The sequence below is a fragment of the Microcebus murinus genome, chromosome 15 (assembly GCF_040939455.1).
Source record: "Microcebus murinus isolate Inina chromosome 15, M.murinus_Inina_mat1.0, whole genome shotgun sequence".
NCBI classification, from domain to species: Eukaryota; Metazoa; Chordata; class Mammalia; order Primates; family Cheirogaleidae; genus Microcebus; species Microcebus murinus.
Window position 1 is genome coordinate 31,290,089 of NC_134118.1, and position 13,434 is coordinate 31,303,522.

The 13,434-nt window shown below is 32.5% G+C and overlaps 1 protein-coding gene across 18 annotated transcripts in view; it reads right to left on the reverse strand.

The window, feature by feature from the left end:
• RAPGEF2 (Rap guanine nucleotide exchange factor 2) overlaps positions 1-13,434 on the reverse strand; it is a 241,484-nt gene that overhangs the window by 20,096 nt on the left and 207,954 nt on the right. For all 18 annotated transcript variants that reach the window (XM_012735611.2, XM_012735606.2, XM_012735607.2 and 15 more), the window contains 10 exons: positions 13,238-13,374; positions 12,428-12,586; positions 6,760-6,912; positions 6,026-6,190; positions 4,970-5,077; positions 4,666-4,869; positions 4,457-4,565; positions 3,751-3,997; positions 1,150-1,307; positions 291-531 (listed from right to left, as the gene is read on the reverse strand). In XM_012735611.2, the coding sequence (XP_012591065.1) occupies positions 291-531; positions 1,150-1,307; positions 3,751-3,997; positions 4,457-4,565; positions 4,666-4,869; positions 4,970-5,077; positions 6,026-6,190; positions 6,760-6,912; positions 12,428-12,586; positions 13,238-13,374 (1,681 nt within the window). The remainder of the gene's footprint in view (positions 1-290; positions 532-1,149; positions 1,308-3,750; positions 3,998-4,456; positions 4,566-4,665; positions 4,870-4,969; positions 5,078-6,025; positions 6,191-6,759; positions 6,913-12,427; positions 12,587-13,237; positions 13,375-13,434) is intronic.

Sequence of the window (13,434 nt, forward strand, 5' to 3'; positions counted from 1 at the left end):
TATTCTAAAGCACAACCTCGAGAAGTCACTGCTAGCACTTGGAGAGTCAGTAACAACTTTCAGGTCATAGTGCCTTTGAACAAGTTCTTAGGGAATCTTTGTCAGGGTCAGTAGTAGACTGTGTGCATTTACTTAGATACAGCAATTCTTGGTGAAAAGGAAAAAGAACCTTTTTAATCTGCAGAGGCATTTATTCGTTTAAGATACCCTTTAAAATTGTTTATCTCCTTAGACTTTGATGTGGGTTTGAAGAGTGGGTGAAGAAATCCAGTAAGATAGATAATGTATACCTTCCACTCAGTTGTATTCTATCAGCAAGTTTGGAAAGTTGATCTGGAAGTCTTCTCTGTTTGATTACTCCCTCGGGTGTGACAGAGACCTCACATAGCGAATATTGATCCGGGGTAGCAGTAACAGCAAACTCCCTGATAGCCTGAATGACCACCTCCTTCGCTGTAGTGTCCTTACTGATCATGATGTATCGGCTTTGCTGATCAGCCTTAAAAACCCTTAGTACTTGATCTGGCAAGTCTGGGGGAAAGAAAAGGCACACATAAGTAGAAAGGAATTTAATATATGATAATGCAATTAAATAGAGTAATCTGGGTGGGGAACTAAAAACTTTCCTTAAAAAGGTAATGATGAAATTTCACCTCTCCCTTACTATAGCTCTTCTTAATAGATTAAAAAAAGAACACATCTTCCATCTTCCCCTATAAATAACTAAATGATCTAGAGACAATTGCAAACCCATCAGTACATAACAGCAGCCCACAAGACTGTCATGTTGGTACAAAAAAAAAATCAAAATTTAAAACTAGAGTAAATTTTTATTATATTGAAAAATCCATTAAGTGGACCTAAAATATACCTTTTACTTTATTTACTGGATAAGACTTAGTAATAACTGCATGGTATGTGTTATCTTCATTTTATGAAAGAGGAAACAAGTCTGGAGAGATTAATTTGCCCATGGCCATGTCAAAATAGTCTGCAGAATATAAAAAGAACTGGTTCCAACTGCTTGAAATTTAAGGTTCATCTTGACTCTGGGCATCTGATATAATCCATGCCAAACCAAGAAAGATATATATATAGCATTACCATTATGTTAGAAGGGAAAACAAAATAAGTATTGGTGATGCTTACCAGGAGTAGCACTAAAATCTAAAATGCGATGATGTGACTGCAATAAATCAGGATTACTGGATGATAAGGTTCCACTGACAGGTAATGCAGTTGGGATGTGCTTTGTCTGCCTTAATCCTACTATGCTGTCATCTTGAGACTGACCAATCCCAATATCACTGAACAAAGAGGAAAATTAGAAAATAAGTTATCAGTGAGTTAAAAAGTTATACGCTATCACCATATAAAGACACAGACCATAAACAAACCATACTCTACAAAACTTACAGTTAATGTAAAAAATCTCATTAATAAATTTGGTTGAAAATTATAAAAGCAACTACTGTTTAAATGTATCCAATTCATTTTGCTGTTTCTTAAGATCTAGAATCTATTTTTTTAACTAGATGAGCCATAATATTAGTAGCTTCTTAGTAGAAAATACATTCAACAAAAACATAAGTTCTAATTTCTCATGAAAATGGATTTAAGAAAAAGCATGTTACAAAGAAGGCATTTAGTTGCACTCAACTGATAGTTCTGCATCAGAATGAGAAATTGTTTTATAATTTGATCTTCCAGACCTGAAGAAACTGAGTAAAATGAAAAGAGGGGAAAAAAATCCAAACTGTCCCCATTTTATTCTCCATTATTTTAGAGGAAAAAAGTGAGATCACTATGAAGTCAGATGTAAGGATACTCTGACACAGACATTATTTCTTAATTATACACAGCATAAAAAATCAGTGGTGCATGGTGACATTTCCTAGTATCAAAGAAAAGGCAATGAAAATCCAATGACTCACTTTTAATTCCCTCCTCAAATTTTCTAGTTACACATTTAAATTCCCAGAGAAATACTGGTGGATAGATATAAATTCTTTTCCATTTATAAAACACCCATTACTGTGACCAACTCTTGAAACATGATTTAATAGTACATAAAAATTATTTCTAGTTTTGAAGAGTCAAACTGTTTCTAAAACAAAAGATCAAGCAAAGTAATAACCATACACACACAAAAACAACTAGATCACAAACAAATGGTTGGTTATAGATCTAACTAGTTTCTATAAACACCTCGAAATAAGAAGCGAGAAAATTATACTGAGGTTGGGATTTAAACTTAGGCATCATAAATAAAATGAAGATATTTAATATTTATTATGTTTTCATATATTAGGGCTTGATCATAATACCTACTATTTTGAGTGGCTGTGCTAAAAAAAAATCTAGCCATATTCCTTCTTTTTGCTTTTTTTTGGAAAATGGAAATTAGAGAGGCAAATAAGCAAGGACAAAAACTTTCTTTTAAAGTCAAGACACAAATTAAAATCAAGTCTGTTGACTTATTCCTTATTTACTCTGGGTTTAACAGTCTTTCTCTCCAGCGTCTTAGCTTCTGTAATACTGATGAGGTTTGAAAGGAAAAAAACAAAACCCAACAATACATTACACCTAGATTTCTTTGACTTACTAGTTTAGCAGCTTTGTAAAAAAAAAAAAAAAGAAAAAAATTTTTTTCATAAACATGGTGATTTCTAGAAAAGCTCAAGTAGTAGCTAGTATTAAACCAAGTCTATTACCAATATAATGGATCCCACAGTTTACTGAGCCTTCCCTTAAATATATTTATTATATTCATTTCTTTCGGTGTCAATGTAACTAATTGTCTTTTCTTTTCCCTTGTCTAGCTTTTGAGTATCTCTTTAGAGAGATGTATTTAGATACATACAGAACAAAATTATACATAGTATTCTCATACAGTGAGCCTTGCCAACATCCTGTGCTGTGGATAGATTACATCCCAGTTCTTATACGTCACATTCTATTAATACTTGCCAGGGTCATGGTGACTTTCCTTTTTGTTTTTTTTTTTTCCCCCTTAAGGTTCATATTTAACTCTTGGTCAAGTATGACTCTAAGATCTTTTTTTTTTTTTTTGTTATTGTGCTGCTAATAATTCTACATTTAGGTAAGTTTTTTTTTTCATCCTTTTAAAAATAAATTTTCCTTCAAGAAGGGTCATTTTAAATATCGAATCCTATTTTCTGTAAATGCCAGCTGCCCTAAGCCGTTGTCTCTTAGAAACTTACTCAATATAAACATACCCTTGAAGTTATAAATAAAACCATCATACTCACTCCTTATCCTGCAACAGAAGACTGCACAGAAGTCTTCTTTAGCTGATACAAAACTACCAATCATGACTCTATAGTTCAATGGTGGACCACACAAGTTTGACTCTTAGCTCATCAGTAATATATTTTAAATCATATCTCGCTAATTTGTGGATTAACATTTTATCTAACATGGAATTTTTTCTTTTTCGAAACAGGGTCTCACCCTGTTGTCTGGGATCCCTATGTTGTCCAGGCTGGCCTTGAACTCCCGGCCTCAAACCATCCTCCTGCCTCTCAGCCTCCCAAAGCGCTGGGATTACAGGCATGAGCCACCATGCCCAGCCTCTCTTATATCATTGTAGTTTGAGGAATATATAATTAAATGTGGCATATTGAGTTACTTAACACCAAAAAAAAAAAAAAAAAAAAATTGACAGGCTGGGCAGGTGTCATTTTAACACAATAAAATAAGGTACAGAAAATTTACACAGACACTCACTTATATGGTTTCTGTGGCAAGATACTGATTCGAGTCTTGTCGAGTATCTTTTTTAGCTTGTTCCTTCCTCCAACGGTGTTGGCTTTACTTTTCTTATTCACTTTTTCAAGTCCTATCACCTGTTCCACATCCACAGCGAGATCTGGAATGGAGTAGCGGCTGGCCTTTTTGATGTCACCAATTTTAGGAAGGTGAGGGGCACCATTTCTTTTCTCTTCTGACAATCTTGTTAGAAGTTCTTTAAATACTAAAATAAATAGAAAAACCACAAAGTGCTAATTATAAGAAATCGAAAAAACGCCAAAGCAATGGTGGACTTAGAAATGTATGAGAAGCACAGACTTCAGCTATCAAAATTGCAATCCTGTAGAAAAAACTACTGCCGTAAATGAATGACATCAAGAATCTGTTTCGTATATTGCTCTACCAGAATTAGTTTAAAAAGTAGTACATGCTTCAATCTATAGGCACTTTATTTAGTATTTATCAATAAAAGATTTTATCTATCAATAAAAACATATTAAAAATAACTTTATGGTCTTCAAATCAGATTTTGACTTGGATCTAATCTATGCATTTTACTACAGTTTGTTCTTACATTTGAAATATTATTTATAAAAATGACTTTTTTTCATTCAATAACTAAATATATTTAAAAAAAAAAAAGACCAGGAGGAGAAAAATGAAAGTAGGTAATAATACTTACCAAATAAATTGGTTTTCACAGTGATAGATAAATGTGTGTTATTTCTAAGAATCTCCATGGCTTTTGACAGCTGAATATTTTCAAAGTTTTGACCATTTACTTCTAGTATCTAAAAATGAAATTGTAAAATTAATGTCAGTATCACAACAAACTGAAGGAAAAAAAGACACCAAAATTCACCCTTAAATCTGGATTTAGAAATAGCGTACCTGATCTCCACGTTTCAAGCCAGCTTCAGTTGCTTTGCTACCTGAATCTACACTGTCAACAAAGATTCCAAACCCCTTTTCAGAGCCTCCTAGTAAGATAAAAGGCAAAGGGGATTCTCGGGATGGTTTTGTTAATGTCATCAATCTTCTTTTTGCTTTAGCTGCACACGCAATATTTAACAGCCTTAGATGTCCACCCATTTTCTGTAAGAGTTCAGAAAGAGTGGTGTCAATTCAAAGACAGGCTGAATAAATGAAATTAAAGCTGATTTTTTGGAAAGAAAAAAGAAATCACAAATATTACCTCTCTTTCCAGATTATTTTCAAATTCTTCTAAAAATCGAGTCATTGCAGGATCTCCTTCAAAGTCATTGAAGTGATTATTCACCCACAATAATACTACCCGTGTAACCTGAAAAATCAATTATTTTCAATAAGTTTTCTTCTTCATAGTGCTGAAAATGTGATCACAGTCATTTTGAAAAAGATATCTAACTTTCAATTTACCCAATACTACTGAAAATAACAATAAAGCCTTCAACAGGCATTATATTTTTGTAAAAAGATGACCTTCTGAAAATATATATTTATACTTTGAATTTAGACTATGTTGCTTTGCCAGAAAGGGTTTTGAATCTGTGAAAGTATTTAACTTATATCTTGCTTTACTTTTAAAATACATTTGAAACAGATCAAAATAAAAGCAAAGGTATAATAAAACCAAACCAGGTTAATACAAAAGACAGAAACTGAAAAATGAAAGTAGAAGAATAAACTAGACAAAGAGAATGAACAGTATTAATAAGCCTAGAAAGATCTATATGGGAATAGGTTGTAAAAGGAAGGAGATAAGGCAATGTAGTTTATCATCCAATCTGGCCTTGACAGATCTCTCCAGAGCTGCTAAAGATGGTCTCTAGTCTCCTTAAAATTATATTACCGGAGCCTACAAGCACCATTGGCTGTCATGAAATGCTGTTTTGGTGCCAATTTAAAAATTGTGACCTTTGTCTGGTGTGCACTGTCTACCACACTAGAGAATGCAGATTCCCATGGAATCCAGTTATTTGGTTGTTTTTATGTATTCCCAATACAATTAAAGTTTAAGCATTTGGTGGCCAATTTACTGGCCTTGGCATTTAAAGAATAAAAAGACATTTCTAGGGCTGAACTTAGAAATGTATAATAAGAACTAATATTTGCATCACCTTATCTTGTTTTTTTTTTTTTTTCTTAAAAAGCACATTCTTGTATTAAATTAATCTGAATATAACTGGTGGAAAAAAATATACATTAAAAGTATCTTCAGGTTTACATTTTAATATTTTATATTTAAGAGCCAAGACAATATAGTTCCAACCTTATCCCTGAGGCTCGGGTCATTAAACCACTCCAATAACTTTTTGCCCACTTCCATTGGGCTAGAAAGAAAAGTCCTATAGGTCAGCAGGAAGTCTTCTATGAATGTTGGATCTACCACAGAATGTTCTTCCACCAAATGCATCGTTAACCTTTCTGAGGTGCCCTGTAACAAATCAAAGGTTTAATCACTACCCTGAATATATAACATTTATATGGTATCTTGATTTCAAACCTTCAACATAAAATGAACTGGGTAGCAAAACACAGATAATAATAAAACTATTCATCAAGAAATACAAAGTTTTTTCATAACTGCTAAACTTTAACAGATACTATGCTTAAAAATGATAAAAAAAAAAAAAAAATCAGGAGGTCAGGAGTTTGAGACCAGCATGGGTGACATAGCAAGACCCCATCTCTACAAAAAAAAAAAAAAAGAAAAAGAAAAAAGAAAAATTAAAAAATTAGCTGGGCATGGTGGTGCATGCCTGTAGTCACAGCTATTCAAGAGGCTGAGGCAGGAGACTGCTTGAAGCCAGGAGTTTGAGGTTGCAGTGAGCTCTGATTCTGCCACTGCACTCTAGCCCAGGCAATAGAGCAAGACCCTGCCTCAAATTAATTAATTAATTAAAAAAAATAAAAAACAAAAAATGACAATAACCTAAATTGCCACAAGTGATACTACCAAAAAAATTCCTTTGCATGGGAAGCAGGGGTGATTCTTTGTCTTACCTTGATGACAATGTGTCCCTTTCTTGTTCCAGTTCGATCAAGTTCTCGATGTTCTTTCACCATAACAATCTCTCCTTCCTCTTCAACTTTTTGCATGTTCTTTTCCACTTGGTTGAGAATACGGCAATAATCTTGCTGGGCTATGCAGACGAACTGGAATGAAACATAAGTCACATGTTAATGATAAAGTGCTTGCAAAAGACCTAGCAGTACCAATAATTCAGTGTTTTAATTATTTAAAACTGACATTTTTCCTTGTCTTTCTCATACTTTCTAAATTAATGCAGTAATGAACTTTAATCAGACTTCTCTACTTTTAATGCGTTTCTTCCTTGGTCAAGAAAGTTTCACTTTTAGAATATTTATGTGTATTTTACATTCAAAATCCTAACAATTGTAAAACTCAGAAGACAAAATTAGAAGCTCCTTTCATGCTTCTTTCAGTTAAAAATACTCAGGGTGGATGGGGGAAGAGAGGAACCCTAGGGGGACAGATACAAAAACTTAATTATCATTTAGTGAATTTAAAAAATTTAAAGATTTAAAAAGCAACAACTTTAAATAAGCATGGTTTTAAATAAAAAATACATTCAAAGATACCTAATGGAGTGGATATATAAATTTGCTAGCTACATTGATGAGACACCATTTTAGAAAGCATGTTCAGGGAAGGTTACAAAATAAGCCACAAATCTGTTATAGCTTCAAATCATCAAGTGTAATCATTGCTCTTAAAGAAAAAGTTAACCATATGCATATCAATTAATCACTCCTCCACGACCCCAAATATTTAAAACTTCAGAGCTTAGGACAAACAATTCAAATAATTACATTTCTTAGTAGTTTTAAAGAAAGTTAAGAATGAATTATAGAAACCACCTATTATTCAAATTCACCAGAGGCCAGTGAGAAGAACAGACACTTTAACAAATAAAAATTACTTTCCTTAAATTTTGAATAATTTATTCTGACTTAAGAAATCATTTGGGAATGGAAATAATTATGGCATTTCTTTTTCTCCTTTACTATGAAGAAGATGAAAAATAAAGAGGTAGTTAAATTAGATTGTATATAAGATAAAATAGCATTCAACCATCCTAAATCATGTAGAATTGTGGCTTTACTGGTCCTATTAAATTTTTTTAAAAGATACAATGCTAAATATTGTAATAATAGTCATAATGACAAGAACATCATCGTCATGGTCACATCGTATTATAGTAGCCATGCAGGAACTTTCTCAATTTGTTCTCCTAGTGATACCATGAGGAAGGTACTATTATCCTTGCTGTATGGATGAGGAAACAGCCTCCTAATTACATGCTGGCTAATTTTTAAAATTACATGCACATACAAAATTTTGGAGGGAAATATAATAAAATGTTATTATTATTTCTGAGCAATGCAAATTATGATCAACTTTCCTTTTATTTAATGTACTTTTCTATATTTTCCATACTTTCTGCATAATCAATAGTTTTTTTAAGAAGTAGAACAGCAGGTCATAAGAGAAACAGCATATTGCAATATCAAATTTCTCCCATTGAGCTGGCTGACATAATCTCACTAATTTTTCTATTAGGCATTTAAAATTCAAAAAGGCTTTTTTAGTATGTTATTATTATGCACAGTCTAATTAAATTTTTAAAAATACCTTTTAAAAAAACCCATTTCCATAACACTGACCACAGGCGTGTATGTTTTGAAAAATATGATCCTTAGTCTCTTAACTTAAAATTATCTTTATTTCTATTTATAGAGCAGCAAAATTGTTCCCCAAATATGTATAGGAGATTTAGAAAGGTTTTATTGCCCAATAATTTTAGGTGTTCTTCTTTACACTTAGTTTTAGAGAACATAATTAAATCATCATTTCTCATTTATCCTCTAAAAAAGAAATATATTCCAGAGTTCAAATGAATAAGTAGATAGATAGAAAAATACTTTTTAAAGAGAAATATGCTAAAATTAATCTTCTTGACTAAAGATTTTAAAGAAATTAGAATAAATTTGATTTGAAATTCTTAGTGTCTAGACAGACATTTTGGCATTTCTTCTGTAGCAAACTGAAATATCATCCAAAAAGAAAAAAAAGATACCAAACTGAATTACTAATGTGGCCATATAGAACTGCTATCTAGAAAGAAATAAATTTTAATTGAAAATATTTATCTTTTTAAAATAGAAACTTATTTTTACTTTAAGAAATTTGTAGATCTAACGTGAAATTCACAGATAACATTTTAACGGGTATGATGAAGTCTGTTGAAAATCTGTGAATTGTTTTAGTGAGGTTTTAGACTTTCAGACACTTACATGAAAGTACTGTGTAGTCTTAGTACCCTGAGATGAAATAAAAATTCAAACAAGATTTCATTTATAAAAGGTCAATGGCAGTTTGTGTCACAGGATTATTTTCCTTTGGGCACATGACATAATAATTTATACTTAGGTAAAAAATGAATGAACTTAGGTAAGACAATGAATGAAATAAAATCAAATTTCAATCAACATATAGTATAGTCAACTTTCAATTTATTCATAGCAAACTGCTTTTCTCACCCAATACTACTTTTTAAATCCAAAATGTCATTAGCTCCCATGATCCCAGGAAAAGTTGAGTCTGACACAGATTTACCTTAAGAGGTTAGATCTGTTTAAACCGGCATTTTGTAGTTTGTAAGGGAAGTTCATACCTAATTGTTCACATAGGTTTCCAAGTGCTCATTCCCCACTGAAGGGTGGAGGGCAGGGCTAAGCAATGCCTGGGTGTCACTGGCAGGCCTAAGACACAGGCAGTGGAGAAGGAAAAAAGGGAGAAGAAGAAAGGGAGTAGGAGGGTGGAAGAGGAGGAAAGGGGAAAAGGGACACAGGAGAAGGGAAAAAGAAAAGAAAGAGGTATATATGGGGAATAGAAAACCATCACCAAGTGCTTGGTATAGAAGATGTCTATACCAAGTTCAGACCTTTGTCCTTCACACCAAACAGGGGAATAAGAATAATCACAAAGAGGGAGAACTGGAAGAGGAGAATGCAAAGAAGGGACCCAAAACACAAGTTTGAGCATATCATGGGATCCAAATAAATGGAATAAATGTTAAATTTAGTCCATTCACCTTTGTGTTGTTAGGCTTAACATGAGCTCAACCATATATCACATTACCTAATATTCATTTTGGAACTCACTGGAATATAAGATAATGAAGGCCAATCCTCATTAGGCAAAGCTGCTTTTTCTTGGTAAAGATATGTTTTAAAATTTTATTCAATAGCTGTGGATTCCTTACAATGTGGGCAACAGAATGATAGAAAATTACAGAGGCTATTTTATGGAGGAATAAAAATACAATTCTCACTGTTTCCTTTACCTCCCCTAATTACAAGTCCCACAATTACAAGAGGATAAGCAGCTAGCATTTGTATTTTCTGACAGATATATGACATTTTAACAGAAATGCCCCAAAATGCTATCCCAAACAAACACTTACATTAAAATGTCCAAATTTGTTCTCCATCCCTGTAAAGGGATCCCTCAGGGATAAAATGTCAGGCCTGAGCAGAGGGGTCAGTGGAAGCACAGGAATGAAATCCCTGATTTAACATGTCCCTTTTACAGTGGCTGGAGTGGAGCAGAGAGGAGACACAGAGATTTTCTCTAACAGGTACCTTGCTCTTGACCTTGTTTATAATTAATTTTATTTCAGGAGCTTCAGGCCATATTAAGAGCTACAGGAGTCTACATATCTTTTTTTAAAATTAAGATAGAATATCACTCTGTTGTCCAGGCTAGAGTGCCAGGGCATCAGCCTAGCTCACAGCAACCTCAAAGTCCTGGGGCTCAAGTGATCCTCCTGCGTCAGCCTCCCGAGTAGTTGGGACTACAGGCATGCACCACCATGCCTGGCTAATTTTTTCTATTTTTAGTAGACAAGGGGTCTCGCTCTTGCTCAAGCTGGTCTTGAACTGCTGACCTCAAACAATTCTCCTGCCTTGGCCTCCCAGAGTGCTAGGAATACAGGTGTGAGCCACTGCGCCCGGCCCAGGAGTCTACATTTCTTAATCAGAGTTATCTTTTGAATTAAACTGTACCCTTGCTGACTATCTGTGTTTCTTACCAATCCCTCATTCTGTAAACAGAGTAGACCCTCTTCCCTAACATCACCCCTACCTCCCCTTCCTTTCTCAGAGGTCCTAGATAGTTATGTTACTTGGTACATTTGGTGTGACATAAGCTCTCCGTAATACTCAGATAACTGTTTTTATCAATTATTCTGAAACATTTCTATGCCTCCTCATACATCATTTCAGTCCCATAATCACAAAATTTCTAACAAAAAGACTTGACCAACTAAGATATGTTAATGTAACAGCTAGAATTCTGAAAAACGAAATAACTTTTACTTGCCCTTTAAGGACAGAGATTCTGACTCAAATGCCATGGTGATCTCAACATCGAAAGGGGTCAGGGAAGAACCGATAAGACAGTAGGATGGAAAAACCTTTAACAATTTTCTAACTTGTTTTTGACTCTGGTTTTATTATTTTTTGGAGTACCATTCCAGAGTTAAAATATCACATAAACCCTTTTAAATGCACATTCCCAGGGCAAATAAAGACTTAAGGATTTATCTACCATTTTGTTTTCCTATATATATCAAATAATTGAGAGTTGACTATATAGAGAATGTTTTTCTGGTGTTACATCTTTAAAACAATGAATTCCCAGTTTTTTTCCTTTTTGCTTGCTGAAGGAATTATCTAGCAAAATTATTTTGATTCTATAGGTAAGATTATTTTATGTATAGCAATGGTCATTTTTCTTTTGGTAAGTAAACTGCCAACAATGAATATTTAAATCATTATATAGTGATCTGACACTATAAAAATTCAATTTTTTTTTAGAATAAACCATTATCAGATGTCTTTCAAACTGCAGACTAATAAATACAATAAGCACTTTACATTAATTACTCTAAGTTAAATTTTTGATTATTACTTTAAAACATTTTATCTTTCAAAGACAATATTTTTAAAAGACACAAATTATAAACATTTAATAACAAAAGTACCTTAAATTTCTCAGTAATACAGAGGCTACCCATTAAATCAATCTAATTAAATGTCACATTTGGTCTTAACATTTTCTCTAGTCTATTATTAAATGCTTTTAAATAATGACTATTAATATAACATCAACATTATTATTTTGTTATCAAATATTTTTTATTACCAATTATTTGACTAGCAAGTTTTTCTACTGATTTATACTATCATTAATTTGAATGACTCTTCTAAAATCAATTCTTTATAGGTATTTAAGTAAAAACATTGTATAACTGTACCATATCATCTTTATTAATGTTCTTATTTGTTTTCATGATGTGCATTTACTTCCACATTTTTGATGGATTATTATTATTGATGGAAATTTTTAAATGCTATATTTATAGAACACTTTTTTAAAAAAACAGAACACATAGTTCTGTGGAATTCAAGTGACTTAAATGGAAACTAATTTTTAATTTTCTAAGGCATGATAAGACTAAAAGTAATAGTTCTATATTAAAATTTTACCTACATATTTACATAGACAGAAAAATCTTACCACAACTGCATATAAGTATTCTTTTTCAAGAATAGAATATACATTTTTAATGATATTTTATACCTGGCAGTCATCCACCTTTGTTCTCATTACTCCTTTCATGTATTCTTTGTCCATGGTAGGAGAAACACCAAAACTATTTCCCATACATAATATTTCTGCTTTTCCATCTGGATAAGTCACTTCTACAGAACCATTGAGAATCACTGACCAGGAGTCCAGCTAATAATAAAAAAAAAAAAAAAAGAAAGAAAAAAAAAGGAAAACAAAACAGAAAATATAACATCATGATCATATAGTTGTAAGTGCTAGAATGGTCCCCAAAAAATGATTTAGCACATCTTCCATTTTTTAAGATGGAACAAATAACAAGTGAAAGAAGCCATTCAACAAGTTCACAAAACAAAGACTAAAACACAACTACATATCTACATATTTTCATATGCCTAGCACAGAGTATGTATCATTGTGCCCTTTTAATTTGGCTTTGGATATTCTTCTTTAAAATGACATAAAACAAAAAATTTCTACTGTTCCCCGAAGCACATGTAAACAAGATAACATAACTATTGCCTCAATAAGAATATCATTTTGTCTGACAAAACACATTATATTTATGAACATTTAAGTTGAAAACTGAAAAGTTAATATCAAAAAATTTCTATCAGTATTGTACTATTATAATAAATACCACAAATAATGAAAAATAAAATTAATGAATTTGGAATTCTGTGACGTAAGTGTATCATGTATTCCTGATTTATTCAAACTTGTTGAGTTTTTAAAAGAAATAAAAAAGAAATGGGTTGTTCAACTGCTGTATTGAGAGATCCTCAAAAAGAAACTTTTTAAGTGGTAGAAGTATGTACCAACCTCTTCACCATCATTCAACACTATGGTTCCTGCTCTTTCCACCACGGCAAACACCATCACGGCACAGAGTTCCCGTCTTACCGACATTGTCATATTGGCAAAAGCAGGCAACTGGTGCATAAATTCCAAGAGTTGCTCTGAAAAGCAAGAGATAATTCTAGTTAAAACCACAACTATTATTGAAAACAAGTATTCAA